Genomic DNA, 27,611 nt, shown 5'->3' on the forward strand with positions numbered 1-27,611 from the left:
GAGGCTGTGGAGGGCGGGACTTCCGGCAGGGCTGAGACATCCGGTCGAGCGGGAGTTTCCGGTCGGGGAGATCCTGCTTCCTCCTGTAGCAAGTGCATATTTTTTTAGCACGTGGCGCTCGCTTTTAGCTTCGGAGCTTCTGAGTGGTTTGCTAGGCGGTTATCTGCCGAAAGGCGGTTTGATGGGCTGCGGGTAGGACTGTCCCTGTGGGGTTCCTGTTCCAGCTCTGGGCGGACGGCCTCCCCGGGCGTCGAGGCTTTGCGCGCTTCCGTCATGGACTACCGGCGGCTGCTGATGAGTCGGGTGGTCCCGGGGCAGTTCGACGACGCGGATGCCTCCGACAGGTGGGCGCGGGTTGGACACTGACTCCCCTGGGATTCTGCTGTCTTCTCCGCCAACCGCCCCCTTGGGCTTTTGAGGGAGACCGGTAGTTGTTCCGCTTCTTTCTCCATCCCAGCCGGGTCTTTTATAACCTGCTTTGCGGCAGAGTTAGCATCGCGGGCACGCACAGTTGGGATAGCGGTTAGGAAACACAGATTTTTTGCTCTTTAACTGTATTCAGCGTTGAGAAATATTTGAGCGCCTACTGTGTGCCGGATTCTGTCTTCGGCGCTGGAGATGGTGATGAACAAGACAAAGTCCCTGCTGTCAATGAATTTTACCTTGTACTTGGGAGGGACTGACAGTTGAGTACCTAGAGATATTTTTTAAAAAAGATAGACACTATGTAAATAATTAAAATCAGCTGGTATACTAACGACAATGTCAGGAGAGAGTTAAGTCAAGATTTGAACGACGAAAAGGAACTAATCTCAAGAAGAGCAGAAGGAACAGACGTTCGCAAAAGACAACAGTGCAGAGCTTTAACGTTGGTATCGCTCTCGGTTGTGAAGGGAAGACTTAGAGGCCATTGGCTAGGTACGATGTAGAAGTGAGAAGGGGCCAGATGGTGTAGAGCTTTGTAAATGTTGAGGAGTTGGGATATTTAAGTATTAATAGAAAGCCATAGGAGAGATTTTAGCAGGGGAATGACATAATATGACTTAAGATTTAAAGGAATTGCTCTGTTATGCAGAGGGTGGTTTTGGAGGGCTTGGGTGGAAGCAGTTCAAAATTAATACAGTAGGGGTGCCTGGGTGACTCAGTTAGTTAAGCATCTGACTCTTGATTTCAGCTCAGGTCATGATCTGAGGGTTATGAGATGAGTCCCTCATCAGGCTCCACACTGGGCATGGAGCCTGCTTAAGAGTCTCTCCCTCTCCCTCTGCAACCCCCCACCCCAACTCATGTACGCTCTCTCTCAAAAAAGAAAAAAAAAATTGACAAAAGTAATTCAGTTCAGACTTGATGGGAGCTAGATATAGGGTAACAGGATTATGTTTTAGGCAGAAGTGATAAGATTCGGTGTATTGAATGTGGGCTACCCTGTGAGGCAAAAGGAATTAAGGATAACTCCTACATGAAACATTGAGAGTTCCTTTGGAATTCCAAGAATACCGTTTTTACTTTGTGTTTACAGTAAGGATTCTTTACATACAGATTTTATTAATCAGTTGGGGAATTTTTTCAGTAAATATATGTTGATCATTTTCTGTGTGTCAGATCTAACATTCGTGGGTAGGGATGCATTGATAAACACCACCCTGATTGACACTGGGCTTGCAGTAGGTAGGAGGGGAAACATTAAGGGATTAGACAATTGATATTTGTATTAGAATTGGGTAATTAGTACAGAGGAAAAACGGATGAGGAATAAGGAAGACTTCCAGGAGCAAATGATCATTACTGGGAGGTTACATTGGATTTAGCCAGAAAAATAAGATTTTATTTCAAATTAATTGCAGATTTTTACTTCCAGATAAGCACGTATAAGGCTTTAGGGAAGAAGTAGGAAGGTGAAACCCAGCCCAGTGTTGCTGGTGAGTAGTTGACGGTAATGAGTGTGCACTGGTTTACCAACCGTTACTGGATATTGTGAGGATAAACCAGTGGATTTTAAACATCCTACGAGGCACAAAATGACCTTCCAGAATAAAAAAATTGTCCAGCCAAGGTTGAGAAGTTGTGGTACAAATGAAGTATAACTTAGACATGCCACTCTAGGTTACTGGCAATTAAAGGATCAAATTAAGGATTGTATTTACAGAATCATAGTAACTATAAATAGCAGGTGTGTAATGATTATTTCTTCCCAGCCATATTTATGGAGATTTGGAGCCCTGTAAGCTGTGACTAATTAATAATCAGGATTGATCATCTGAATTTACTAAACTGTCTTCTGACTGTTTTTTAAGCTAGTAGTTCACATTATCAGCTGTTCTCTGTGGTTCTTTGTTCTCTACATGAGAGGTCAAAACTGGTAGTTCCTCTATTGACTATGACCTGCGGACACATATTTTGTTTGGTATGCAATGTTTTGTTAAAATTAAATGTACCCGTTAAGTAGGATTTGCCGCAAAAATCCACACTTCCGGCTTCTCTTGAATAACTAAGAAGATACGGTAGCACTCAGTCTGAATTTTCCCACGGCAAGAAAACACCCCATTGGTTGTGCTCCCTTTTTACGCTGGACCTGTTCTCTGGTTTCGAGACTCACCACTCCTCATGCTGAATTACACGCACACTCCCACTCTCATTTGTGGTGCTAGTGTTGTTCATTCCTTCCCTTCACAAACAGGGTGATTTAAAGTTCTTTGTGTGACACCGATCTTGACGCAGCTCCTTTTGTTGGAGTGGCGCTAAGCTCAAGGTAAGGCTGCTTTAGACTTATTCTCAGATTTTGTCAAAAAGCCTTTTCCCCCCCTCTTAAGGCATATCTGCGAATGGTTTTCCTGGAGGTGGGTCTGATGTATTGGTCAGAGTCCATTTGTTCAGCAGAGAAAGTGACAGCGTAAATCCTAGCTTCATTAAGGCACAAGTGGGTTTCATACCAGATGTATTTCTTCTTAGGAGGACCAGGAGAAGAAGCAAACAATGGGAATGGCACCGTGAAAAAGAACTTGGTGTTGAGTTTATGGGGAAGTACTTTGGAAGGAAAACTTTGCGATTTATTCGTATGGATTTAGTCTGTTGTATCACAAAATACATGTGTAAATCCAATTAGAGGTATGTGTAAAACATGCTGAAACATTGTTATTTCTAGTGAAAGCATTGACCTGAAGACCAGCAGAGAACAAGATGGTGTTCTGTTTGAAGACCTGCAGAATGTGTCTGAGAAGACGGGGGAAGGTGAGATGGAGGAGGAGGAGGAGGAGGAGGAGGAAGAGTCCAATGACGATGACGACTGGGACTGGGATGATGGAGTTGGGAAGCTCACCAAGAGTTGCATCTCAAATGCAAGGAGTAACCCCCAGGTATTTTATACATGATTTTATACATCTGTTACTGCTCACGTTGTCTTTTTTTCAAAGAACTTTTTGTCATTCTGGGATTGACTAACTGAAAGATTTCCATCAGGTTATGTTGCCTTGTAGCCCCAGGTTTTAACCATTTTCATTCTTCATCCTTTTCGTATTTCTGGTAATTTCCTGGATGTAGATTCCTTTCATAATGAGTACATTTAAAAAGTCATTTAAATTATGATGACGAGCTTTAAAATGTGCACAGGAAAGGATGTAAACAGGCAGTTTACTACAAATGGTTAGGAAGCATGGAGAAAAAAGTTCAACTTGCTTAATAATTAGAGAAGTGCAGATTAAATCTGTAGAGATGCCATTTTTTTCCCCATGAAACTGACCAAGACCCAAAATTATAATTGCTGATTGAGGAAATAAGCAGTTATTTGGAGGATAAACTGGTATGTGAGAAAAAGTATTTAAAACATAAAATAAGTGCTTTGACTCAGCAGTTCTTCTAGGATTGTGCCAAAAATAATGTTAAAAGAATGATCCTCCGGTATTGCTTATAGAGAAACATTGGAAGTAAACTTGATTAATTACTGAGGGACTGATTTCCCTCATAGGATCCCTGATGGGATGTTATGCGACTTTAAGATACATTGCAGTGGAAAGCTATATTAATGACATATGTTTATGATCTACCATCTCTGCTGTGTACAAAATGTGAGTTACCAAACTACATAAAATCTTCATCTCAACTGGAAGTACTTAATGTTTTAGGAGTTTGCAGAGTCCTAGGATTAGCATGGTACATCTTCCTGGAACATACCAGTTTCTGAAAGAGATGGAGGGGGAAAAAGCCAAAAATGTTTCTTTGACTGTTGAGACTATTTTGTGGACTAGAATGCTAGCAATTAAAAATAACCAGATGAATTTCACACTTGTGGTCTTGTTTTGGTAACTCCTCCATTAATTTGTTGGTGAGACACTGAGCTATTTCAACTTTGAAATAGTGTAACCCCTTTGAACAAAGCTAGTAATACAAGTAATTATACGTCTTTAAATGTTAACTGTTGTCCTGGGTGTTGGGAATTATAGGTGATTAAAATTTTACCTTTGATTTCTACTGTGAACCTGTATTTAGAAATGTTTTAAAAATTGTATTTAGTAGAAAACTTTAAAGAGGTCTGTGCAAACAAGAAACAAGTCAGCCTCACACTTCCAAGTTGAGATAACGGGATTAAGTCAGCAATTACTATGGGCGCTTTTTATCTGTACTATATTCTCTTATTTATGGGTTTTTTCTTCTCTTTTTGCTATTACTTAAGTTTGTGCATAGTGCCAGTCTAAGTTATTAAGTCTCATACTTAATCTTTCCCTTTCTTGAGATAGTAGACCCAAACGGAGATTCTTAGAACTAGTTGCATGTTGGTCTAAGCTCTTCGTTATACACTTTGGGTATAAATGAACATTTTCAAATTTTGAATCTATAAAGCAAACAAAAAAATGCGTTTAATTTTAATTTGTTATTTATAATAATGAGGAATACATTGTAGAGAGGTTAAAAAGAGGCAGATGGTACAGACTTCTTTAGCCACTAATTTTGTCCTATTTCAGATGTCTTTAAAAAATTTCTTGCACAAATGTGATTGATTTTTAACCTTTTATTGGGGTACTCATTCAAGTACTGATGCTTTAATAGTTAACTGTGAGCTAAGGAAAAAGGGATGTGATAAAGAACCTGAGGTCTTTATTTAAAACTCGTGCCTTCAATTCTGAAACTCGTTTCTTCTAGCCAAATCGACAGACTTCCAATTGCAATTCAGCCAAAATGTATACTCCAGCAGACAAGGTCTTACGGAAATTTGAGAATAAAATTAATCTAGGTGAGTTCGTAAAATATATTTGGGCTCTGAGGAAGTTCTTCAGAAACCATAGTGTTATTAAAATGTTATTAAATCAAGAAATGAGAGTATTCAGTGTTGCTGACGGACTAATAACGTTTACAGAAGATAAAAACTCAGTGACTTAAAAGCCTGGCTTCAGGAAGAGACTTTAGCTTAGACTTTTTTAGTTCTGTTTTTTTCTCTGCTGTAGAATTATAAAGTTACAGGTGCCTGTTCAAGTTTTTGTCTGTTTTGTATTAGATTTTATGGTAAGATTATCTAATAGTAGGATATTGAAAATATACTGACTCTGGAATGTGTAAGTTGGGATGCTGACTCCACACAGTTGAAAATCCATGTATAACTTTTGACTCTCCCGAAAACTATACTACTAACAGCCCACTGGTGATGGGAAGCCTCACTGATAACACAAACAGTGGATAGACGCATAGTTTGTATGTTATATGTGTTATATACTTCATTCTTACAATAAAGGAAACTAGAGAAAAGAAAATGTTAAGTCATAAGGAAGAAGAAATACATGTGCGGTCCTATGCTGTGAAAATTCTGCACGTGAGTGGGCCTGGGCAATTGAAACGCATGTTGTTCAAGAGTCCGCTGTGCTAGAATACAGAACCTAAGTACATTTGGCTTTACTAGACACTCAGTGTGTAGGTGTCAGTCATTTAGTGAGCTGTCGAATGCTGATTTGAACCACCAGCTCTTGAAAAATGCAGGGTCATCTTTGTCTTGCAGACATTGACTCATTATAAACCTAGCACGTCTCTCATAGCCCATCATTGAGCTATAATTTAAAATGAAACTTGAAGTTTTTAGAATTAGACTTGGAATTCAAGCAGTTATGTTGTCTGTATTAGTCATGTAAAGTATGAACAAGTGTCTGAAATTCAGCATATGCAGGTGAAGTATTTAGGGGGGGATGCCTAGGTCCGGGTTTCTGTGGCTCAGAAATCATAGCTGTGGTGATGACAGTGACAACACTTGTCACTACGGAGACACAGCGTTGTGCTCATCTCTAAAAACATGAACATTTTTTTAGTATTCAAAGAAACTCTCTATACAACAAAACATTTAGAAAATAAGGAGGAGGGTGGAAGTATTCTATTCAGACTGTTGTCTTTTTGTCTTAAATGTTGTTTACATTGTGTGTTTTTTAATTTTCAGATAAGCTAAATGTTACTGATTCTGTCATAAATAAAGTCACCGAAAAGTCTAGACAAAAGGAAGCAGATATGTAAGTAATATTTTAACTATAAATCATGGCTGATGGGGACTAATTTGAGACAAAGTAGCGTCTTGGTCATAAATCTTTTGGAAAGGATATTTCTTTGTATACTTAAACCAGTTTTTCCTTTATTTTTTTTTTTTAGCTTAAGTGAGGATATCCTTTCCTTTATAAGTTGAAAATATTGAGTCTTAAGATATGTATGGTCAAACTATAATTTTGTGAAATTCACAGATGTTCTCTCAGGAGGGTAATGGTTTTAAACTAAAATATAGATTCTAGTTTAAAGTAAAACGTTAGAGCATAAAAAATTCCCTTTTCAGAATTTATTAAAATTTCTTCCTTTCCATGAAATATTTTTAAAAATTCAAGGGAAGATTTAAAACTGAATAGTGATATAACTAAGAACAGCTTTTATTTATTCTTCTCAAAATCAGTTGATTAAGATCTGGCTAACTTCTACGTCATAGTAACTCTTAAGGCATTAACTATATATTGTAGAAAGTGATATTAAGGTTACAACTAGTAATGTTGGAACCAAACTTAAGGAGCACTTGGGTGGCTCAGTTAGTTAAGTGTCTGACTCTTAATTTTGGCACAGGTTGTGATGTCAGGGTCTTAAAATCGAGCCCTTCGTTGGGCTCAGTGGGAGTCTGGTTGCGGAGTCTCTCTCTCTCCCTCAGCCCCTCCCCCTGCTAGGCTGTGCATGTACATGTGCTCTCTCCCTCTAAAATAAATCTTTAAAAAAAAAAGAACTGAACTTAAAAATCAGTTTTCTTCTGGTTTATTGCTATAACTAAGAGATAATCAGCTTTTCTTTTCTTTTTGTAAAAATTTATTTTGAGGGGGAGAGAGTACGTGCGCACCCACTGGAGTGGAGGGAGGGGGAGAGAGAAAATCTCAAGCAGACTCCCAGCTGAATGCAGAGGGTGGGAGGGTGGGGTTGGGGGGAGCTCGATCTCACAACCCTGAAATCATGACCTGAGCTGAAACCAGGAGTCCGACACTCAACTGACTAAGCCACTGAAGCGCCCCAAGATACAGACTTTTTGAGAACTGCCATAATCACTTGTTATTTCATGGAAGTGCTTGTTTGGATCTTTGTGTTTGAATCTTTATGAGTTTAGATGAGTGCTAATAGAGTCACTAAGTGTATGAGCTGAAACCAACCAGAGTTTGCATTTTAATGTAGAACCCAGGAAATACCTTAAGATGATAAAACCTTGTGTCTTTGTAGAAAGGAACTCTAAAGAGAAGGCAGTATCAATGACTTTAATCTGTATTAATAGAATCATTAAAGATTTAAGGGCAATTATTAATAGACTTGGTGTTTTCTCTTTTGCAGTGTAGTTCACTTTATCCCAGCTGTTCTTTTTATCTAATCCTTCCGGATTTATGGACAGAAATATGAATGAAATAGGCAGATGTGTTCCTTTTGCTCTAGGGAACTGAATTGATGATTAAGGGGACACGAAGGAATCATTACTGAGCAATGAAACTACAATGAGATTATGAAATCTGTTATTAAAGAAACTACCCATATAGGAATTTCAAGGAATGATACATTTGGAAACTTTATTTTGGCTTCTAAATTTTGAATGTCACATATACTTTTTTGGTTTTGCTTAGGTATCGCATCAAAGATAAGGCGGACAGAGCAACTGTGGAACAGGTAAAATTTCAGTGTGCTGCAGGCTCTCTATTTTATTTTATTTATTTCATTTCATTTCATTCTATTCTATTCTATTTTATTCTATTTTATTTTATTTTATTTTATGATTGTATTTATTTGAGAAAGAGACAGAGCATGAGCTGGGCAGAGGCAGAGGGAGAAGCAGATTCCCATGCTGAGCAGGGAGCCCAATGTGGGGCTCCATCCTAGGACCCTGAGATCACCACCTGAGCAGAAGCGGATGCTTAACCGTCTGAGCCACCCAAATGCCCTGCAAGCTCTCATTTTAAATGAGCATTACTTTTCTCTTGGGTTATAGTTTGCATTCATTCTTCTTGCTTAATGCTAATGTTATCTAAAACTACTCCTTTCTGTAGTTTTGAGTTTAGAAATCTACATTTTGCTGTATTTATAATAGGACTGTTAACAGATAAATTAGAGTCATGCCCCGCTTTGGCCATCATGCAGTGCTTCCCTCTTCCGTGGGGAAGCAGAATTCATTGTAAGATCGGAATCTTTTGTCTTGTCTTAAGGTCAGCAGGGATTTTTCTGAGCTTTTGCGAAGGATAGGTATCTGCCACAAAGTGGGGGTATGTGTGTGTGTGTAATTTTCAATTAGAAGTTCATTACTTGGTTTAGAAATTACACTTGTTTTTATTCTTTCTACTCAAGAGTGGAGAAGAATTTTCTTTATTTTCCCATATGTAGAGAGTTGTGATTGGATGTTAGCATTTGCCTAGATTTTTGATGTGAAAAGGTGATAGAAAGGGTCAGAACATTGCTGCAGCCACCTCAAGATTGATTGTGCTGACTTCAAAGGGGACCCTTTTCCTGATTTACTCATCTGTAGCAGAGGTGTGCAGACTCCTTCTTTAAAGGGTTAAATAAATACTTTAAGCATTATGGCTCACAATTTTTTTTTTTCTTAAACAACTATTTTAAAATGTAAGGACCATTCCTAGCTTCAGGCTATAGAAAAACAGGCTGTGGCCTGGATTTGACTCATGGACAGTAAGGTGCTGACCCCTGATTTTTTTTTTTTTTTAATTTTTAAAAAATTTAAAAATTTTTTTGTAAACATATAATGAATTTTTATCCCCAGGGGTACAGGTCTGTGAGTCGCCAGGTTTACACACTTCACAGCACTCACTGTAGCACATACCCTCCCCAATGTCCATAACCCCACCCCCCTTTCCCGACCCCCCTCCCCCCAGCAACCCTCAGTTTGTTTTGTGAGATTAAGAGTCACTTATGGTTTGTCTCCCTCCCAATCCCATTGCTGACCCCTGATTTAAAGTTGCATGTCTGGGACAGTGGCCACTGAGCACTTGAGAGGTAGCTAGTCTGAATTGAGACGTGCCGTCAGTGTCAACACACTGGACTGTGAAGGCTTGGTATAAAAAAATGCAGTGTTAAATCTCTCGCTGGTAACTTCTTATATCAATTGCATGTTGAAATTGATAGTATTTTAGATATATTGGATTAAATAAAATAAAACAAATTTTACCTGCTATTTTTTACTCCTTATGATGTTACTAGAAAATGTAAACCTAGTTAATGTGACTTGTATTACATTCTCTTACATCATGTCAGTCTACGGTCAATTGTGCTTCCTTTTGACCTGGTAGACTTTAATTTCTGTGACTGAACTTGTTGGTTCATCTCTTGTCTCTCTGGCCTTTGTGTCGCATTTTATTTACTAAAATTTGGAGTGAATAAAAATACCACAGTTGATACTCATTGAGTCAGCCAGGATGGCCTAGTACTTAAGCTCTTCAGATTATTAATGGTCAGCTGTTTTAAGTGAGAGATATTTGGTACTGTCTCTCTGAACTTTTTTTTTTTTTTCCCAATTTTTTAGGTGTTGGATCCTAGAACACGAATGATATTATTCAAGATGTTGACTAGAGGAATCATATCCGAGATAAATGGCTGCATAAGCACAGGAAAAGAAGTGAGCTTTTCTTTGGATGCCTGAATGTTTTCATGTTAGTTTTCTTACTTCAGATACCAAAGGGAACTAAGGCACTTGGTACATAAATGGTACATAAATGGTGCCTTTAAAAAGTAAAGGAAAGGAAAAAAAAACCACACAAGTCAGAATAGCTTACTCTTTCCAAAAACAGCTTTATTAATATTTATGGGTGGGGAGGAAGTTGGGCACACAACTGTGCCTTTTCACCTCCGTCACAGTACCGGATCACTGGGTCCAGGGGTGCCCAGGGTCGGTGCAGGTGGTCTGATTCCTGCCGGCCTGGTCCTTATTGCATAGTTACTAATGGGGGCAGGGGCTTAGTCTGGTTTCTGTGAGTCAACCAATCTCTTTCCCGTTTTTCCTTTGCACATGGATATGGAGAAAGACAGACATGGCATTTTTAAATTAGCAACTCATTCTATGGGAAGCACTTCTCAGTAAAAATTTATAAATCAGATGTAAGAGTGTCTTAAAATATTTTTCACCTACTTGAGATACAAAAATGTTTGGAATGGCTTCTTGTATATGATTGGATCTTACTATATACGTAAATTTGAGCCCTACTTATTGTACCGTTTGGTGATGATGTTTTGGAAGATGGTGTTTCTCATACATGTTACTTCAGTTTGCTTGACTTTTTTTCTAACTTTTGAGAATAGACTCAAATAGAGTGAAAAATTGAAATACCATGTGTAGCTATTTAACACAAATGTCCTTTTGTTTTTGATGCAAAATAGGCGAATGTGTACCATGCTAGCACAGCAAATGGAGAGAGCAGAGCAATCAAAATTTACAAAACTTCCATTTTGGTGTTCAAAGATCGGGATAAGTATGTAAGTGGGGAATTCAGGTAAGCTCCGATTCTTTTTCCAGTTGGCCTAATTTCTCTATCCTAAAATACAGACTGGAATAAAGGAATGATTGGAATAACAAATATTTTTCTCGTTCAAGATTTCGTCATGGCTATTGTAAAGGAAACCCCAGGAAAATGGTGAAAACCTGGGCAGAAAAAGAAATGAGGAACTTAATCAGGTGAGTGTCTGGGGTGTGTGGCTGTGCTGTGGCGGCCATACTGGCCCTCGCTCCTTCCTGCTGGCAAATCCCAGGGTGGCTCTGTCCAAAAGTGGGTACTTGGAGTGCTGTTTGTTTCTGTTAGATCCAGCACATTCCTGGACAAATAAGAACTACCTTGTCTTCTCTGTTTTGGGAACCCATTACTTTCCCACTCTGTTTTGGGAAAAATTTACATTCATTTAGCAAGGCTGGGTCATTCCAAGCACCTGGAAGCCATGTGAAAGCATTTAAAATTTATACTGAGGACGGTAGGGGGCTGTTGCAAGATTTTAAATAGGGAAATGATTCAGTCGGGTTTTGAGACTGATCTGTCATTTTTTATAGGCATTGGAGTTTTAGACAATTTTGTTAGGGCCTAAACTCTATCATGGTTTTCTTTTTCTGATTTCAGTCCAGTCTTGGACATATTTATCCATTCTTTGTGCTGACACTTTTATATCAGGTGAGGGCAACTTATCGAGCTGAGACCAAGTTTTCTCAAAAAATTGAAGTTTTGGGGTGCCTGGGTGGCTCAGTTGTTTGTGTCTGCCTTTGGCTCAGGTCGTGATCCCAGCATCCTGGGATAGAGCCCCACATTGGTCTCCCTGCTCAGCAGGAAGCCTGCTTCTCCCTCACCAGCAACCCTGTGCTTGTGTCCTTCTCTCGCTGTATCTCTCTGTCATAAATAAATAAAATCTTAAAAAATCTTTTTTGAAGTTTTTTTCCCCTCTTTCGAATACCTTTTTGGCATTTTATCTGCAGTGCATTAATGACATACATTGGATATTTTAGTATTAAATACTTGTTTTGAAAGTACTTTTGAAATCTTCCTGTATTCAGCTAGCTATTATGTATGAGTCCAACTGTTTTGTTTTGTTTTGTAAGTAAACTACACCCAGCATGGGTGGAGCTCTAACTCACTACCCCAGGATCAAGAGTCTCATGCTCACTCTTACCATCTGAGCCAGCCAGGTGCCCTGAGTCCAACTGTTTTTTTTTTTAATCATCGTTGAGGCTAATCAACTCAGAAGACAGATCTGCTGTAGTTTACCAATTCCAAGGCGCACAATTCACAGTTTCATGTCTCTGGAATTGGGCTGAGCCTTAGAGGCAGTGAGATGTAGGTTAATTGCCAGTGTTTTGTCATTCTTGGTTGTGCATCATGGTGCTACCCAAAATCTCTGGGGTCTTCAAGTTTCTGAAATGCAGTAACACCATTGAGACATGTTGATGCTGTTTCCTAACAGCCATATTAATCTTGTGTTCTGTAGCTGTTGTCATTTGTTTTGGATACTGGGTCACCTTTTCCCTTGTCCTTTTGTCTTTGAATACCACAGGCTAAACACAGCGCAGATCCCATGCCCAGAACCTATCATGCTGAGAAGTCATGTTCTTGTCATGGGCTTCATTGGTAAAGATGACATGTGAGTATGTAGAAGGCTAAGAATTACATGGTAGGAGGTGTATTTTTTTTTTTTAAAGATTTTATCAGAGGTGTATTTTTAAGAAATTTTTTTTCAGAAGTATATTTTTAAGTGCTTTGAATTATCCAATATAGGACTCTTTCCCATTTAAATAGCTCCTTTCATCTTGGAGTTTTTTTTGTGAATCTTTCCCACTGTACTTGTGCATAGACTTACTCATTTATTCTACCTTTTTAAGTCTCAGAATGCTTCAGAATAACAAAGTTCACCCAGTTTTGAGGAATGTTTTACAGTAAGCTGGGAGAACACCTGTTTCTAGACAGCTTTTCCGATTGGTACATCTGTAGTGATATAGTTGTTCAGTGATAAGTTGTTGAAAAGAAATCCATGTGGCCATGTGTGGTACAAAGCAAGAAAACTCATTTTGGGGCATTTTATCTTAGTTTGTTTTATTTGTATTCAAGGCCAGCGCCACTGTTGAAAAACGTCCAGTTATCAGAATCCAAGGCTCGGGAGTTATATCTACAGCTCATCCAGTATATGAGAAGAATGTATCAAGATGCCAGACTTGTCCACGCAGATCTCAGTGAATTTAACATGCTGTGAGTGTGTTTTGATCCTTAGGAACCTCTTGTACAGCACTTCATGGCCTTCAAGAAAATAAAATTCAAAGCAAGGAGTCCTTTTTATTTTATTTTTAGATTTATTTATTTGAGAGAGAAACAGAGACAGGAAGAACACGAACAGGGAGGAGAGGGAGAAGCAGACACCCACCTGAGCAGGGAGACCAACCCTGCCCTCCATCCCAGGACCCTGGGATCATGACTTGAGCCAAAGGCAGATGCTTAATGACTGAGCCACCCAGGCGCCCCCAAGAAGTCATTTTTAAATTCTAGAGTTTTCAAGTTGGCTTTCACATGGTCATAGTGTAGGATGTGTTCTGTGCCCTACAGTGGCCTTAGTCACAGAACTGACCATCTGATCCTTAACAGATTTACAGGACTTTGGAAATTGTTTCAGTTTTCATCTCCTGCTAGTCAGAGTGGCCTCTTACCCTTACCCACCTTGTTCGTTCTATTGGCTATTTCCTTTGCTCTTAAGATAGAATTTTTTTGAACAAAAAAGTACAGGAAAGTAGTCGATCCCAAGTCCCTGTGTGTCTGGCCCACAGGTACCACAGTGGAGGTGTGTACATCATTGATGTTTCTCAGTCCGTAGAGCATGACCACCCACACGCCTTGGAGTTCTTAAGAAAGGACTGTGCCAATGTCAACGGTGAGTGGAAATTGGAGTTTCCTACCAAGTTGTTTGTGTCTGTTGGTTCTGCTGATACCAAATCATGGCACTAAATCATTTCGTGTAGTGGAACGTCTACCTTTGCTGGGAGATGGTATATCTTTATTCTTCTCTTTGTTTCTCCATAAAGTAGTTGGAATAATAATCTTTCCCCTCCTAAGGCTGTACTGTATTTTCCTTCCAACAGATTTCTTTTTGAAGCACAGTGTTGCTGTAATGACTGTGCGGGAACTCTTTGAATTTGTCACAGATCCATCCATCACACATGAGAACATGGACGCTTACCTCTCAAAGGTGAGATGGGACGAGAAAAGGAAAGAACAGAAAATAGTAATTTGCGCTCACATGGCACTTCTCAGGGACTCCGACTGCTCAGTGTATGTTCATTTCAACAGCTTCTTGAGATCTTCTTTTGATTTCACACATAGGGAATGAGAAGTACAGTAAAGAGCCAATGGGAAAGCCAGGTTTCTTGACTTGAAGCATTGGACAAGGTCACATAGACCACCAAAGTTCGTGAACCTTTAGTGAGAAACTTGTTAGGCTTCTGGTCTTTCCCTTGTTTCTCAGAGGCCTTTTTGAATCCTAGAACTTTTGCAAGTGTGGCGAAATGCACATAGTATAAAACATACCATTGTAACCACGTGTAAGTGTATGGTCCAGTGGCATCATGTACATTCACACTTTTGTGCAACCGTCACCACTGTCCATCATGAGAACTTTTTCATCTTATAAAATACAAACTCTGTACCCAGTCACCGTTAACTCCCCATTTCTCCCTGCCCCCAGCCCCTTCTGCTTTCTGTCTCTGAGGTTGTCTACTCTAAGTAACTCCCGTAAGTGGAATCATGCTGTTTTGTTTCCTTTTTCTGGTTCCTTGTTTCCCTTAGCATAGTGTCCTCAAGATTCATTCATGGTGAACAGCCACTATCTGTGTACCCATCCGTCTGAGTGGACACTGGGGGGGCTTCTGAAACCCCTTGTGTGTTGCAAATAATGCAGCTGTGAACATGGGTGCACCAGTCTCTCTTCAAGACCCTGCTTTCGGTTCCTTTGGGCAATACCCAAAAGTGCAGATGCTGCATTAGCTGGTAATTCTGTTCTACTTTTTTTGAGAAACTGCCATTCTGTCTTCCTTAGCAGTGAAACCATTTTACATTCCAGCCCAACACTGTGCAGATGGTTCCAATTTCTCCACATACATCCTCACCGTGTTCTGGTTTTGTTTTTGTGTTGCTTTTTTTTTTTTTTTTTTTTTTTAATTTTTTTTTTGACAGAGAGAGAGATCACAAGTAGGCAGCAGAGAGGCAGGCAGAGAGAGAGGGGGAAGCAGCTCCCCACTGAGCAGAGAGCCCGATGCAGGGCTCGATCCCAGGACCCTGAGACCATGACCTGAGCTGAAAGCAGAGGCTTAACCCGCTGAGCCACTCAGGTGCCCTGTGTTGGTCTTTTCTCGGAGTAGCTGTCCTCACGGGTGTGAGGTGTGGAGTATCATAGCTTTGATTTGCATTTCCTTGATGATTGACGTTCAGCATCTTTTCACCTGCTTGTTGGCCACATTAGAGCTCTATTCACAGAACTTTCTCAAGGAGAAATCAGGCAGAAATCATTGTTTCCACAGGTGTAAATCCCAGATCTTGTGAGCCTATAGTAGAAGTGGTCAAACTGCCTCATTTGTCATTAAGTTCTCTTTTTTTCTCTTTTTTTTTTTTCTGTTTTTTAAGTAGGCTCCCCACTGCAGGGGCTCGAACTCACAACCCTGATATGAAGACATGAGCTGAGATCAAGAGTCAGACATTTAACAGACTGAGCCACCCGGCACTCTTGTTATTAAGTTCTTTTTAATGTTGTCAGCCTCTGCTAGACCGCGAGCCCATAAGGGGCAGCAGGCTGATTCCTGTATTACCCAGTATCAAATCTATACCTCACACTCACTAAGCAGTTATGTATGTTAATTGAATAAATACATACCGTTTTTATTCCTAAATTTTTTAGCACTAATTTTAGTGTCTGAATGAAAAAAACCAAAAACCCTAGTATAATTCTTTCCTTTTTTTCTATGTATTCCAAGGAGAGAACAAATCTCCAGTTTTCCAAGCCCAGAGACTCTCGTAGAATCTTTGTCACCTTAGCTGCAGCCACTGCTCGAAGAGATTCCTCTGGCAGTTTCTTTTTCTGCAGCGTTAGACACACATGCTCGAAACTAGAGGACAGTCCACTTTTCCTCTTTGATTCCCTTCATTGACTGCTACAGAATTAAGGGGTGGTTCTTCCATTCTTTGGGTCTCAGTTGTCCTTTAGTAAATATTTTTGCTAATCATTTAGAAATTAGGAAAAGTAGGGTCTTGAATTCAACCCCCTGCACTGGGCGTGGAGACTTATTTAAAAAAAAAAAAAAAAATTAGGAGCGCCTGGGTAGCTCATTGGGTTGAGCATCTGCCTTTGGCTCAAGTCGTGGTCCCAGGGTCCCTGCCCAGCAGGGCATCTGTATCTCCCTTTTCCTTTGCCCCTCCCCCTGTACTCTCTCTCAAATAAATAAAATTTTGAAAAAAATTTAGGAAAGGTAGTTTCACTCTTCAGGAAAGGGGTAGGGTTTCCCCAAGGTTAAATAGTTTGATTTATGCTGTTAGCTTCAAGCTGAGAGCAGCCTTTTTGGTGAGGTCTGACAGAGAGAGCCAACCTGTATCACCCCAGGCCTCGGAGTCCTTTTTCTCAGAAGTGACAGGTGAAACTGAGAAAGATAAGAGCAGGTTTATACTAAAACTCAGAAATGGATGCATCTTCTGTAGGTCGAATATAAAGGAATGTAACTTTTGATTTCTTTCCAAGGCCATGGAAATAGCATCTCAAAGGACCAAGGAAGAACGGTCCAGCCAAGAGCATGTGGATGAAGAGGTAAGATGGATTATCTATCCACAGTCGCAGGAAACACTTCTGAGTTTTTGTTTTTGAAGGACATGCTAGGTCATGAACTTGATTTTAAGAGAGAAGCAGTTTTCAGATGATGAGAATATTTCCTTGTACATAATTGAACTGAGCCAAATTGGATAAATTACATTTCATTACATCATTCCACTCAGCAGCCTATTAGCATATTGTCTTAGACGGAGAGCTTTACTTATTTGTTTGAAGAGTAGTTCATGCACGGTATTGTATTACTTTCAGATGTGCAGCACGGTGATTCGGCGTTTACGTACATTACTGAGTAGTCTAGTTACCATCTGTCACCGTATATATTATTATAATGTTACTGACTATATTCCCTATGCTATGTTTTAAATACCTGTGATTTATTTATCTTAAACCTAGAAGTTTATACTCTTAATCTCCTTCTCATTCCTCCATCCTTTCCCCATGTGGCACCCACCAGTTCTCTGTTTTTCTGAGCCTGTTTGTGTTTTGTTTGTTCATTTGTTTTTTTTTTTTAAAAGCGTCCACTTATAAGTGAAATCACATGGTATTCGTCTTTCTCGGTCTTATTTCACTAAACACAATACCCTTGAGGTCCATCCATGTTGTTGCAAATGGCAAGATTTCACTCATCTTTAAGACTGAGTAATGTTTTAGTGTGTGTGTGTGTGTGTGTGTGTGTGTGTGTACACACACATTTTCTTTATTAATGGGCTCTTCGTTACTTTGGCCATTGTAAATAATACTGCAGTGAACATAGGGGTGCATGTATCTCTTCGAATTAGTGTTTTTGTTTTCTCTGGATAAACACCCAGAAGTAGAATTGCTGAATCTTGTGGTAGTTCTATTTTTAATATTTTGAGGAACCTCCGTACGGTTTTCCATAGTGGCTACACCATTTTGCATTCCCACCAGCAGTGAATGGGCGTTCTCTTTTCTCTACATTTTTGTCAGCACTTAATTCTTTTTGATAATAGCCATTCTGACTGGTGCAAGGTGATCTCTTATTGTGCTTTAGATTTGTATCTCTACAGTGATGCTGAGCATGTTTTCATGGGTGTGTTGGCCATCTGTATGTCTCTGGGAAAATCTCTGTTTGGGTCCTCTGCCCATTTTTTAAATCATTTATTTATTGATTTATTTTTTTGGTGGTGAGTTTTTGAGTTCCTTTTATCTTTAGGATATTAACTCCCTACCAGATACATCATTTGCAAATTATCTTCTCCCACTTGGTAGATTGTCTTTTCATTTTGTGGATGGTTTCATTTGTTGTGAAAAGGTTTTCAGTTTGATGTAGCCCCGTTTGCTTGTTTTTGCTTTTGTTGCCCTTGTCTGAGGAGAAAGGTCCAAAAAAAGACTACTAAGACTGTGTTTAAGTTTACTATCTTTGTTTTCTTTTAGAAATTTTAAAGTCTTAGGTCTTACATTTAGGTTTTTGCTCTTTTGTGAGTTTATTTTTGTTTGTAAGATAGTCGTCCAGTTTCATTCTTTTGCATGTGGCGGTCCAGTTTTCCCAGTACCATTTACTGAAGAGACTGTCCTTTCCCGTTACATGTTCGTATCTCCTTGTTGTAAATTAATTGACCATATATGCATGGGCTTATTTCTGGGCTCTTTATTCTGTTCCATTGATCTACATGTCTGTTTTTGTGCTAGTGCTGTGTGCTGTTTCGATTATTACAACTTTTTTTTTAAAAGATTTTATTTATTTATTTACCAGAGAGCCAGCAAGATTACCAAAGAGTGAGCAAGAGAGAGGGAGAGAGTGAGAGCATAAGAGTATAAGCGGGGGGGTGGGGGGAGGGTGGGAGGGGCGGCAGGCAGAGGGAGAAGCAGGCTCCTTGCTGAGCAGGGGTCCCAAAGGGGACTCGACCCCACGACCCTGGGATCACGACCGAAGCTGAAGGCTGAGGTTTAACTGACTGCGCCACCCAGGTGTCCCTTTTTATAGCTTTGCAGTGTAGTTTGAAATTAGGGCATATCACGCTTCAGATAGAGAACATTTTTAAAGAACCCATTGAAACATGATTCAAGAAGGAAAAGCCCATTTCCGTACACAAATGTGAATTTTTAAATGATTTAAATGTTAATTTTGGTACCATTGTAGACTTTAAATATTTATGTGTGGTGAAAAAATTATTTTAATCTTGGGGATCAGGCTATTTTTTAGAGATTTAATTATTTGTTTGAGAGAGGGAGAGAACAATTGGGAGCAGCAAAGGGAGAGGGAGACAGAATTTCAAGCAGACTCCACACTAAGCACAGAGCCTGACATGGGGCTCGATCTCAGGACCCTGAGATCATGACCTGATCTGAAGCCAGGAGTCCATCTCTCAACCAACTGTGCCACCCAGGTGCCCCTATAGTGGACTTTTTATCAAAAGTTCTCTGACTGTTAGTGTGATGGATGAATATAAGGCATCCTGTATTTATCAGCACTTGTGAATTTTCACTATAGTAGGTGAGATTTCCATGTAAGAACATGTTCCTTTGTAAGGCACAGCCAGGGCAGTACTTGCTAACTGCAGCTCCATTCCTTTCTTTCCCACTCAAAAGCTTTTGGGAATGCACACAAGGGGAAAGAGGGCACTTCAAATCATTTCATGTTTTATGATTAGTAGCAAAGTCCTTTTGGGATGCCACACAGCAACGCCACTGTGTGCAGAGAGCCTGGCTGAGAATCAGTGCAATAGATGGTGACGGACTGCTCTGACGGGATGGGGGTGGGAAGCTCAGGGAATGAGAGAAGCACGTAAATAACCATTTTGATTTTCCTTTTCTCTGTTAGGTGTTTAAGCGAGCATATATTCCTAGAACCTTGAATGAAGTAAAGAATTATGAAAGGGATATGGATATAATGATGAAATTGAAGGAAGAGGACATGGCCATGAATGCCCAACAAGACAATGTGAGTACCTTGGTTCGTACGTAGATTTTTCTTTAAGCAGATTTATAGAGGAAGCTCCTGTCCCACACCTGCCATCTTGAATGTTGGCTTCTGGTCTTCTGAGATGGCTGTTTCCCTTTGATTAATAGATCCTCTGTTCACATTGGATGTAAAGGGAATTCACTGGTATTTGTGAAAGAAAATGGCACATTTGAGTCCAACAGACTATATTTGCAGAAAATGGAAGATCTGTGTAAAATCCGGGCTGTAAATAATTATTACACTAGGTTCATTAACATACATATTTTAAGGTCTGCAACATTTCCTCCTGTGGAAAGGCCAGATAGTAAATATTTTAGACTTTGCAAGCTAAGAAGCAAAATTGAGGCTATTATATAAAAAAGACTAAACATAATAAGTTATTTTTGCTTATTATAATGCTTGTTATAAAGACATAATAAGTCATTATAAGATAAGAAAAAAAATTTTCTCCAAAAATTGATGAAATTAAAAGCCCTTTAATATTAATTGAATACAGCTTTTCATGATTCCGCATACTGAGAAGAATGGAGTTATTTGGGGGAGGAGAATACATTCATTCCATTTAATTGAGAATCAAAGTTAGAATTTTCTATTATAAAATTGGTGGCAGACGTTCATTTGTAAAAACCGTCAGGCTGTGGGTGGGCTGTGGGCCATTGCTCATGCCTATATGCTTGGTGGGCAAGAATGATACACCGCGCTATAAACTTCCTGTGTTAGCCAGGGGATAAATTTAAGCACCTTTTAATAATCACAGAAGATTATGAGCCCACAGTGTTCACTTATAATATTGCAATGTGTGTTTTTCACTGTCTAGCTTTATGTTGATTCTTCTTTTTGTCTTTCTTCTTTTAAGATTCTGTACCAGACGGTTACAGGATTGAAGAAAGATCTGTCTGGAGTTCAGAAGGTATAAGAACTTGTGTTGCTGCTCATTTACACAAATACCCTTTGGAAGCGTATAAAACCTACTGCATACTAGAATTAAACTAACAATAGTATTACCAGTATAGATACTTTTGAAGTTTATGGGCATTTTCAGAAATGCTGTATTTGTGTTCACTTTTTTTTTTTTAAGATTTTATTTATTTATTTCACAGAGAGAGAAATCACAAGTAGGCAGAGAGGCAGGTAGAGGGGGAGGGGGAAGCAGGCTTCCTGCTGAGCAGAGAGCCCAATGCGGGCCTCGATACCAGGACCCCGAGATCATGACCTGAGCCGAAGGCAGAGGCTTTAACCCACTGAGCCGCCCAGGCGCCCTGTGTTCACTTTTTTTTTCCTTAACCGTAAAAGTGAATTATAGGAATTTGTGGTTTATTTCTGTCTCTCAGTTGTTCTGTTTTTGTTGCTGAGGCATTGATACTTTTTGTATCCTGGTCTTTATTTATGGAGTTTTTAATGATAACCAGGTGTTTCTTGATGTTTCCACAGTTAGCAACAACAAGGGAATCCGGTCTCCTACTATAGTATAGTAGTTATACTATAGTATAAAACCTGTTGCAGACCATTCTCACGGGTTTAGCAGTCTTACAGTTCTGGATTCCTGTAGTGTTTTTTCTCGAAACAATCTTGTTTTGTTTTACATTTTTAGAATGGTGTGGATTAACTAACATAAGCAAAAATAAAGGCACTTTTTGCTTATTTTAATGTTTTGTTTTGTTTTTAAATAGGCTCCATGTGGGGCACCTGGGTGGCTCAGTGGGTTAAGCATCTGCCTTCGGCTCAAGTCATGATCCCAGGGTCCTGGAATCAAGTCCTGAGTTTCCTGCTCAGCAGGGAGCCTGCTTCTCCCTCTGCCCCTCCCTCCCTTCACCGTTCCTCTGCTTATGCTCATTCTCTCTCTCTCTCCCCCTCACTGTCTCACTCTCTCTCTCCCAAGTAAATAAATAAAATCTTTTAAAGAAAGTCTCCACACCCAGCATGGAGCCCATTGCGGGGCTCGAATTCATCTGAGATCAAAACCTGAGCGGCGATCAAGAGGCAGACATTTAACTGACTCAGCCACCCAGGCGAACCTATTTTAATATTCTTTTTTTTTTTTATTCTATGCTTTTTTTTTTTTTAAGATTTTATTTATTTCACAGAGAGAGAGCACAAGTAGGCAGAGAGGCAGGGAAAGGGGGAGGGAGAAGCAGGCTCCCCGCAGAGCAGAGAGCCTGATGTGGGGCTTGATCCCAGGACCCTGGGATCATGACCTGAGCCGAAGGAAGAGGCTTTAACCCACTGAGCCACCCAGGCACCGCCTATTTTATTCTTAATTAAAGGCTTAAATACGAAGGATCATAGTTTGCTTTTCGAAAAGTTACTATGTCTTTGTTTTTGAAGAATTGAATTAGGAAAACACACACATTCAGTACATGTTACGTCTAGTAAGTGCTATGGGGCGGTCGTGCCTTGAATTTCAGCCCATGAAGGTTTTGTGAAAACTGGCTAGAAACCCTTTCTGTGCAACTGCCTTTTAAAAGATCATTTTTTCGTATAAAAGGAAAATCTGTTTTTTAAAAAATGGTTCCTGCTCTTTTAAAAACTGCTAAACTTCCTCAGGGAGAAAAAGCACAAATTTCTCTTATTAAAATATTATTTTCCCTCTCGATTGGATTAATAGTAAGTGTTGCTTGAAATTCAGTTCATAGGAAAACAGCTGTGAAGTTATCCAAATAAATCTTTATTTCTTCACTTCTATCTGTATTTCTCATCCTTTCACACCGCAGCTCAGTTCCGTCGGTGATCTGGGTCACCCCGTGAAGCCCCGGTTCCTTCATTTGGGTGTGTTCTGGAGCCTCACTCGATGTGCTGCTTCCTCACTTCCTCTCAGATGTCGATTCTGTTGTTCTCGATGTTTCAGTACAGGATGCGGTTCACCGTATACCTGGAAGGCTGAAAAATCTGAATTCTAGCATTAACGCAGTGGACAGTAGGGTTTAGAGTAACATGGTTTTGTAATATTTTCAAGGTCCCTGCACTTCTAGACAATCAGGCTAAGGGAGAGGCTTGTTCCAGTTCAGAAGATGCTGGAAGCTCCGAGTGCTCTGACACAGAGGCTGAAGAGCAGCAAGACCAGGCCTGCCCCGGGAAACCCACTGCTGACACCGAAGTTGGTAAAAAGGTGAGCCGAGGAGGGAATTTCTCTTGTTCTTCAGCATGGCAGCAAAGCCAGTTTCGTTTCTCTGTGCTCAAGATTAGATGATTAGATGAGTCAATTGTAATGGCTGGAAACATTGATCATTAAGTACTTGTAGCTGTAGTGCTAGTTTCTCCGCGTGAGCTTTGCCTTTGGAGGTCACATCCTGTGGAGATTGGGCTTCTGTTAGGAGCTCCCCAGGCACTGCCTGGAGAGAAGACACACTGAATTCATTGATTAGAAATGATTGTCATTCACTTGACACACAAGTGATGTTGGAGTTGTCTCGTGGTGAAATACTGAAGGGCCATTTCGCAGGGGATGTGCAACTAAGCCGGTGTTTCCAGAATCTAAAAGACTGATTCCACTCTTAGCCATCGGCATGAGACGAATGGTACATAATTGCTGTCTAAATGTTCCTGTTTATTCTTAGCTTAAGCCTTTAAACCCTACAATGTTCTGGTCCCTAAAACTTCTGAGAGAGTTATTATACCCAAGTTAATGCTCACATTTTCTCTCTTCGTCTACTGCAAATACTTTGTCTCTTTCCAACCTTTATTTCTATTAGAATCTGAAACTTGTGAAGAAATAGTTGCAAACATTTAATAATCCTCCCAGATATTTCTGTTGGGCACTCTTCAAATTTCTATTAAGAAACCCTAGAGACAAATTTGGAACCAAACTGCACCACCGCATCCTAATTATTTTCATCTTTCCTGTTATACTCACTTTTATCCTTTCATATATATTTTCTTACTTAGTTGTAATAGTAAAATGAATACTCTTGAATGAAATCTGCAGGTTCCTTTCTTTCTTTATTTTGTTTTGTTTTGTTTTACAGGAAAGAAAAAAGATGGTCAAGGAAGCCCAGAGAGAGAAAAGAAAAAACAAAATTCCAAAGCATGTGAAAAAAAGAAAGGAGAAGACAGCCAAGATGAAAAAGGGCAAATAGAATGAGAAATTGAGACATAGAATAATCTTCCATCAGTCACTTTTCCCGCCCACGCAATGAGCTGTGTCTGGAAGGGTTTCTCACGGCGGGGTCCGGCGGAGTCGTGAAGACGGGGTCACATGTTCTCCTGTAATCCTGTAACAAGCTCTAAGCTCTCCTGTCTAGAGCCTCTCACTGCCTCCGGGTGGTACTGACAGAGGATTTATTTAAACTACTATTTTAATGAAGAGCTTTGTATAATTTTATTTTTATATGTATTTTTTTCTCCTGCAATATGTTTTGGAAGCATCATGAATGTTTGAATGTGACCAACATCCGTAGTCTAAACGTGAACATCAGGGTACTCTGGACAGACCTGGGCGGATTGTTTTCGCTTTGCTCGTCCCTACCAGGGACCCGTCTGAAATCCTCTGATCCCAGGGCCACGGTTTCTGTAGAAGAGAGTTTCACCTATAAGAGGATTCAGTTGGCTCTTGATGTCATCATCCACTGGGACTCTGTGCTGTTGCTGCTCGTTTGGGATGCCCTTACTCCTCGCCTTCATTACTCTTGAGTGAAGACATCGCAGGCCCTGAGCTATTTCACATTCATCTCTTTGGCCTGTTTGCTCATTCATCGAATATTTGAGTGTTTTAGGTGCTAGGGATACAGCAGGAAACAAAACTGAAAAATGACCACCTTCAGGTACTTTACATTTTGAAAGCAAGACATTCAACAGATAAGTAAAAAAAACAGTATCAGTAGGGGTTAAATTCTGTGGTGAGCAATAATGCTGAACAGAGAATGCTGGGGAGGGGGAGTTTGCAGTTGAAAAACAGGCCGCACCGAGCAGCTACATTCGAGCAAATACTTGAGGAACGTGAGTCATGTGCGTGTCGGGAGAGAGGATTGTTCCGGGCAAAGCAAACAGCAAGTGTGAAGTCCTCGAGGCAGAAGTGTGCCTGAAATGTTCCAGAAACGAGGTTCCCATAACCGAGAAAGAGGTCAGGTGGTGCGAGGCTCTTAGAGGGTTTCGAGCAGAGGAATGATATGCTCTGACTTGTGTTTTGGAAGGCTCTCGCTCTCTTTGGCTTTGGTGGGGACCTGAGTCGGAAGCAAGGGTGGGAGACCAGGGGTCCGTTACTGTAGTAACCCACGTGAGAGCTGGTGATGGCTCCGTTCTCAGGGTAGCAGCGGACATGACAGTGGCCGGATTCTAGGTTTAACTGAGTGGAGCGAACTGGATGCGCTAAGGGAATATGGGAGGCGTATGACTGAGGGACGGTTTCAGGGTTTATGACCCAAGCGACTGCGAGACTACAGCAGTTGTCACTTCCGGTGCTGGGAAGCTCTGTGGCTGGGGCAGGATTGGCGGTAAGCTTCCATTGCAGCAGAGCACGGAAGTCCAAAGAAATGATCGACTTTTAATTTTTCTTACCGTATATTTTCTATTGGAAATCCTACTTTAGCCCTTGCATCAGAAACAATTGCTACAAATAAATTGAGTTTCCCTGAAACTGAAGCTTGCACCTGGTTGTTTTACGGTTGGTGGGCTACTAGGGGAGGGCGGGGCACGGTCAGCTGAACTTTTAAAATTTTAGGTCGTACTTATTATTGTTCATATTCTCCTCCCCTCCTGACTTTAAAAAAGTTCAAAATCCAAAATGTAAATTTGGGGCTACAACAGTAGCCCCTCTTAAATAGCCTACAGTTAGCCGGAGAGAAACCGACTTAGCAATCCTGTACGTGTTTGGGGTTTTATCTTCAGGATCTTCCCTTTCTCGCACGTGTTTGATCTTACTCTCGGACAAGGTGTGTTTGGGGGGTCAAGCTCCTCAGTGCTCTCTTTTTCTGAATCTAATACAGTTACAGAATTTGGAATCAATGTCTCCGGGGCAGAAGTAGTGTTAGCAAGATAACAGGAACAATACATTCTCATTGGCATTGCTGCGGGGAGAAAGTGGCTTGTAAGACCCCCAAATTTGGGACTCTTAGGGGATTCTAATTTGAGGAACATTCTTCTGGTAACTGTTGCTGATAGTCCGTTTCCTTGTTTGGATTCAGGGCCGCAGGCCGTACCGACCAGTAACCACTGCTGATATTCCTGGCAAACTTGTTTGAAACCGTGTTTCCCCGTTCCTGTCTTTCTCACCCAAAGGCTTGGAAGAAGGAGCCTATTCTTAAGCAAACTTAGAGGGTTACTTGCTGACTTTGACTGCAGCTGAATTTTGAGTGCTTGACAGGTTTGAAGTGCCCACGGATTCATTATTTTCATTATTGGTACAGTTACTTTCCATCTGGGGAGGTGGGGTTTGGGTCTTGACTCAAAGGCTGGGGCATAACTTTGTCGGTTGTCAATGTGTCTGATTTCCTGTCCTATTTTGTTGATATTTAATCCTTCCACATAATGTGTTTCTGTTTACTGTGAGAAATTGGGGTCATTTCTTTAAAGCACAAAATCACAGCTCTCGCCTGTGCCACTCTAGTTGTCCTTCTTCCTTTGCTAAAGCAGTTTGGGCACAGAACTTCCACCGCCCCAGCATCTGAGCATGGCCTTGCAGCAAAGAGACATGGACTGTGGCAGCTTTTTGCCTCAGTCTAACCAAATGGGAACCCAGGGTTCCGGACTGCTGTCAGGTTTCCTTCTGCTTTATCTCTACTCAATGGAGATGGACTCAAGAGGTTGGAAAACTCTATGGTTTGGTACTAAGTTGTTTGAGACCATCTCTTCTTCTCATGAATGTTCTATTGAATTCAGTGCAAGCAGCTTGCTGTTTCTTGGTAGCAGGCCCATCCTGTTTTTGTGGCTGTGATTTCATTAATCTTTTGGCTCAGAAAATGAAGAGTTGAAAAAAAAATTCTTCGAAAAGCTGGTAAAAGTTCAGTTTTAGGATAACTCCAGTGTCATGACTCCAAATGAGGACATTAAAATCCTTTCATTTTCCATAGCTTTGACAGGTTCTCTAATTTTTCATTGTCTGTACGTAGTAAGTAGAGACCATGCCCATTCAGAGCTCTGCCTTGACTTCTGGGGGTTACTTTTTGATGATGAAAGAGTTGCATGGATCAGCAGCTTCTCAAAGTTTAGTTTCCTAGGAAGATGTTTGGCAACCACATCAGATGGACACAGTTTTCAACCGTGGGCGATCAGGAAGCAGGAGCTCTTTATGTTTTGTCTCCAATCAGATTGAGTTATTACACTCCCTACATTTTGCTTGCAGTTTTTAACTTCCATAGCCTTTGAGTTTATGTTGCCTTGGATAAAAAGGCTTTTATAAATGTCCCAGGGAGGGACGCCAGGGTGGCTCAGTTGGTTAAGCATCTGCCTTTGGCTCAGATCTTAATCCCAGGTTCCTGAGATGGAATCCCACATTGGGCTCCCTTGCTCAGCAGGGAGCCTGCTTCTCCCTCTGCCTGCCGCTCCCTCTGCTTGTGTGCTCCCTCTCTCTCTCTCTCTCTGACAGATAAATAAATAAAATAAAAAAAATAAAATTGTCCCAGGGGAAATTGTAGTACAGGGTATCAAATCATTTAAGCTAGTTTCCAAAGGAGAAGATGCCTTTCTTGCATCTGTGTCCTCCAGAGATCTCAGTCCCTGTTGACAGTGGTGAGGAAACCTCTGGACTTGAATGTGGGCAACCAAAACTTGAATTGATGGAATTGTTGATTGGTTTTTGGCTTTCCTTTCCTTCATTTTCTGCATCACTCCACATCCTGCTTTAAGTGCTGGCAGGCCGTGATTATGAGCAGGTGGGCTCTCCTGTGGCTAGTCTAATCACACAGCCACCTTGTCCTTGTCCTCAGGGGTTCTCCCCCCAGAATAGTACGGG

General features: G+C 40.5%; 1 protein-coding gene across 1 annotated transcript; it reads left to right on the forward strand.

Moving 5' to 3' along the window:
- Nucleotides 1-85: 85 nt before the first annotated feature.
- RIOK1 (RIO kinase 1) lies at nucleotides 86-23,851 on the forward strand. Its single transcript, XM_032861525.1, has 17 exons — nucleotides 86-344; nucleotides 3,143-3,353; nucleotides 5,134-5,224; nucleotides 6,410-6,479; nucleotides 8,100-8,142; nucleotides 10,004-10,096; nucleotides 10,855-10,967; nucleotides 11,069-11,149; nucleotides 12,508-12,594; nucleotides 13,059-13,196; nucleotides 13,766-13,869; nucleotides 14,078-14,184; nucleotides 16,720-16,785; nucleotides 19,589-19,708; nucleotides 20,586-20,639; nucleotides 22,683-22,835; nucleotides 23,692-23,851. The coding sequence occupies exons 1-17, from the start codon at nucleotides 274-276 to the stop codon at nucleotides 23,800-23,802; spliced, it is 1,713 nt and encodes a 570-aa protein (XP_032717416.1). The 5' UTR covers nucleotides 86-273; the 3' UTR covers nucleotides 23,803-23,851.
- Nucleotides 23,852-27,611: the final 3,760 nt, after the last annotated feature.

The sequence above is a fragment of the Lontra canadensis genome, unplaced genomic scaffold (genome assembly GCF_010015895.1).
Source record: "Lontra canadensis isolate GAN:19392208 unplaced genomic scaffold, GSC_riverotter_1.0 scaffold21, whole genome shotgun sequence".
NCBI lineage: Eukaryota > Metazoa > Chordata > Mammalia > Carnivora > Mustelidae > Lontra > Lontra canadensis.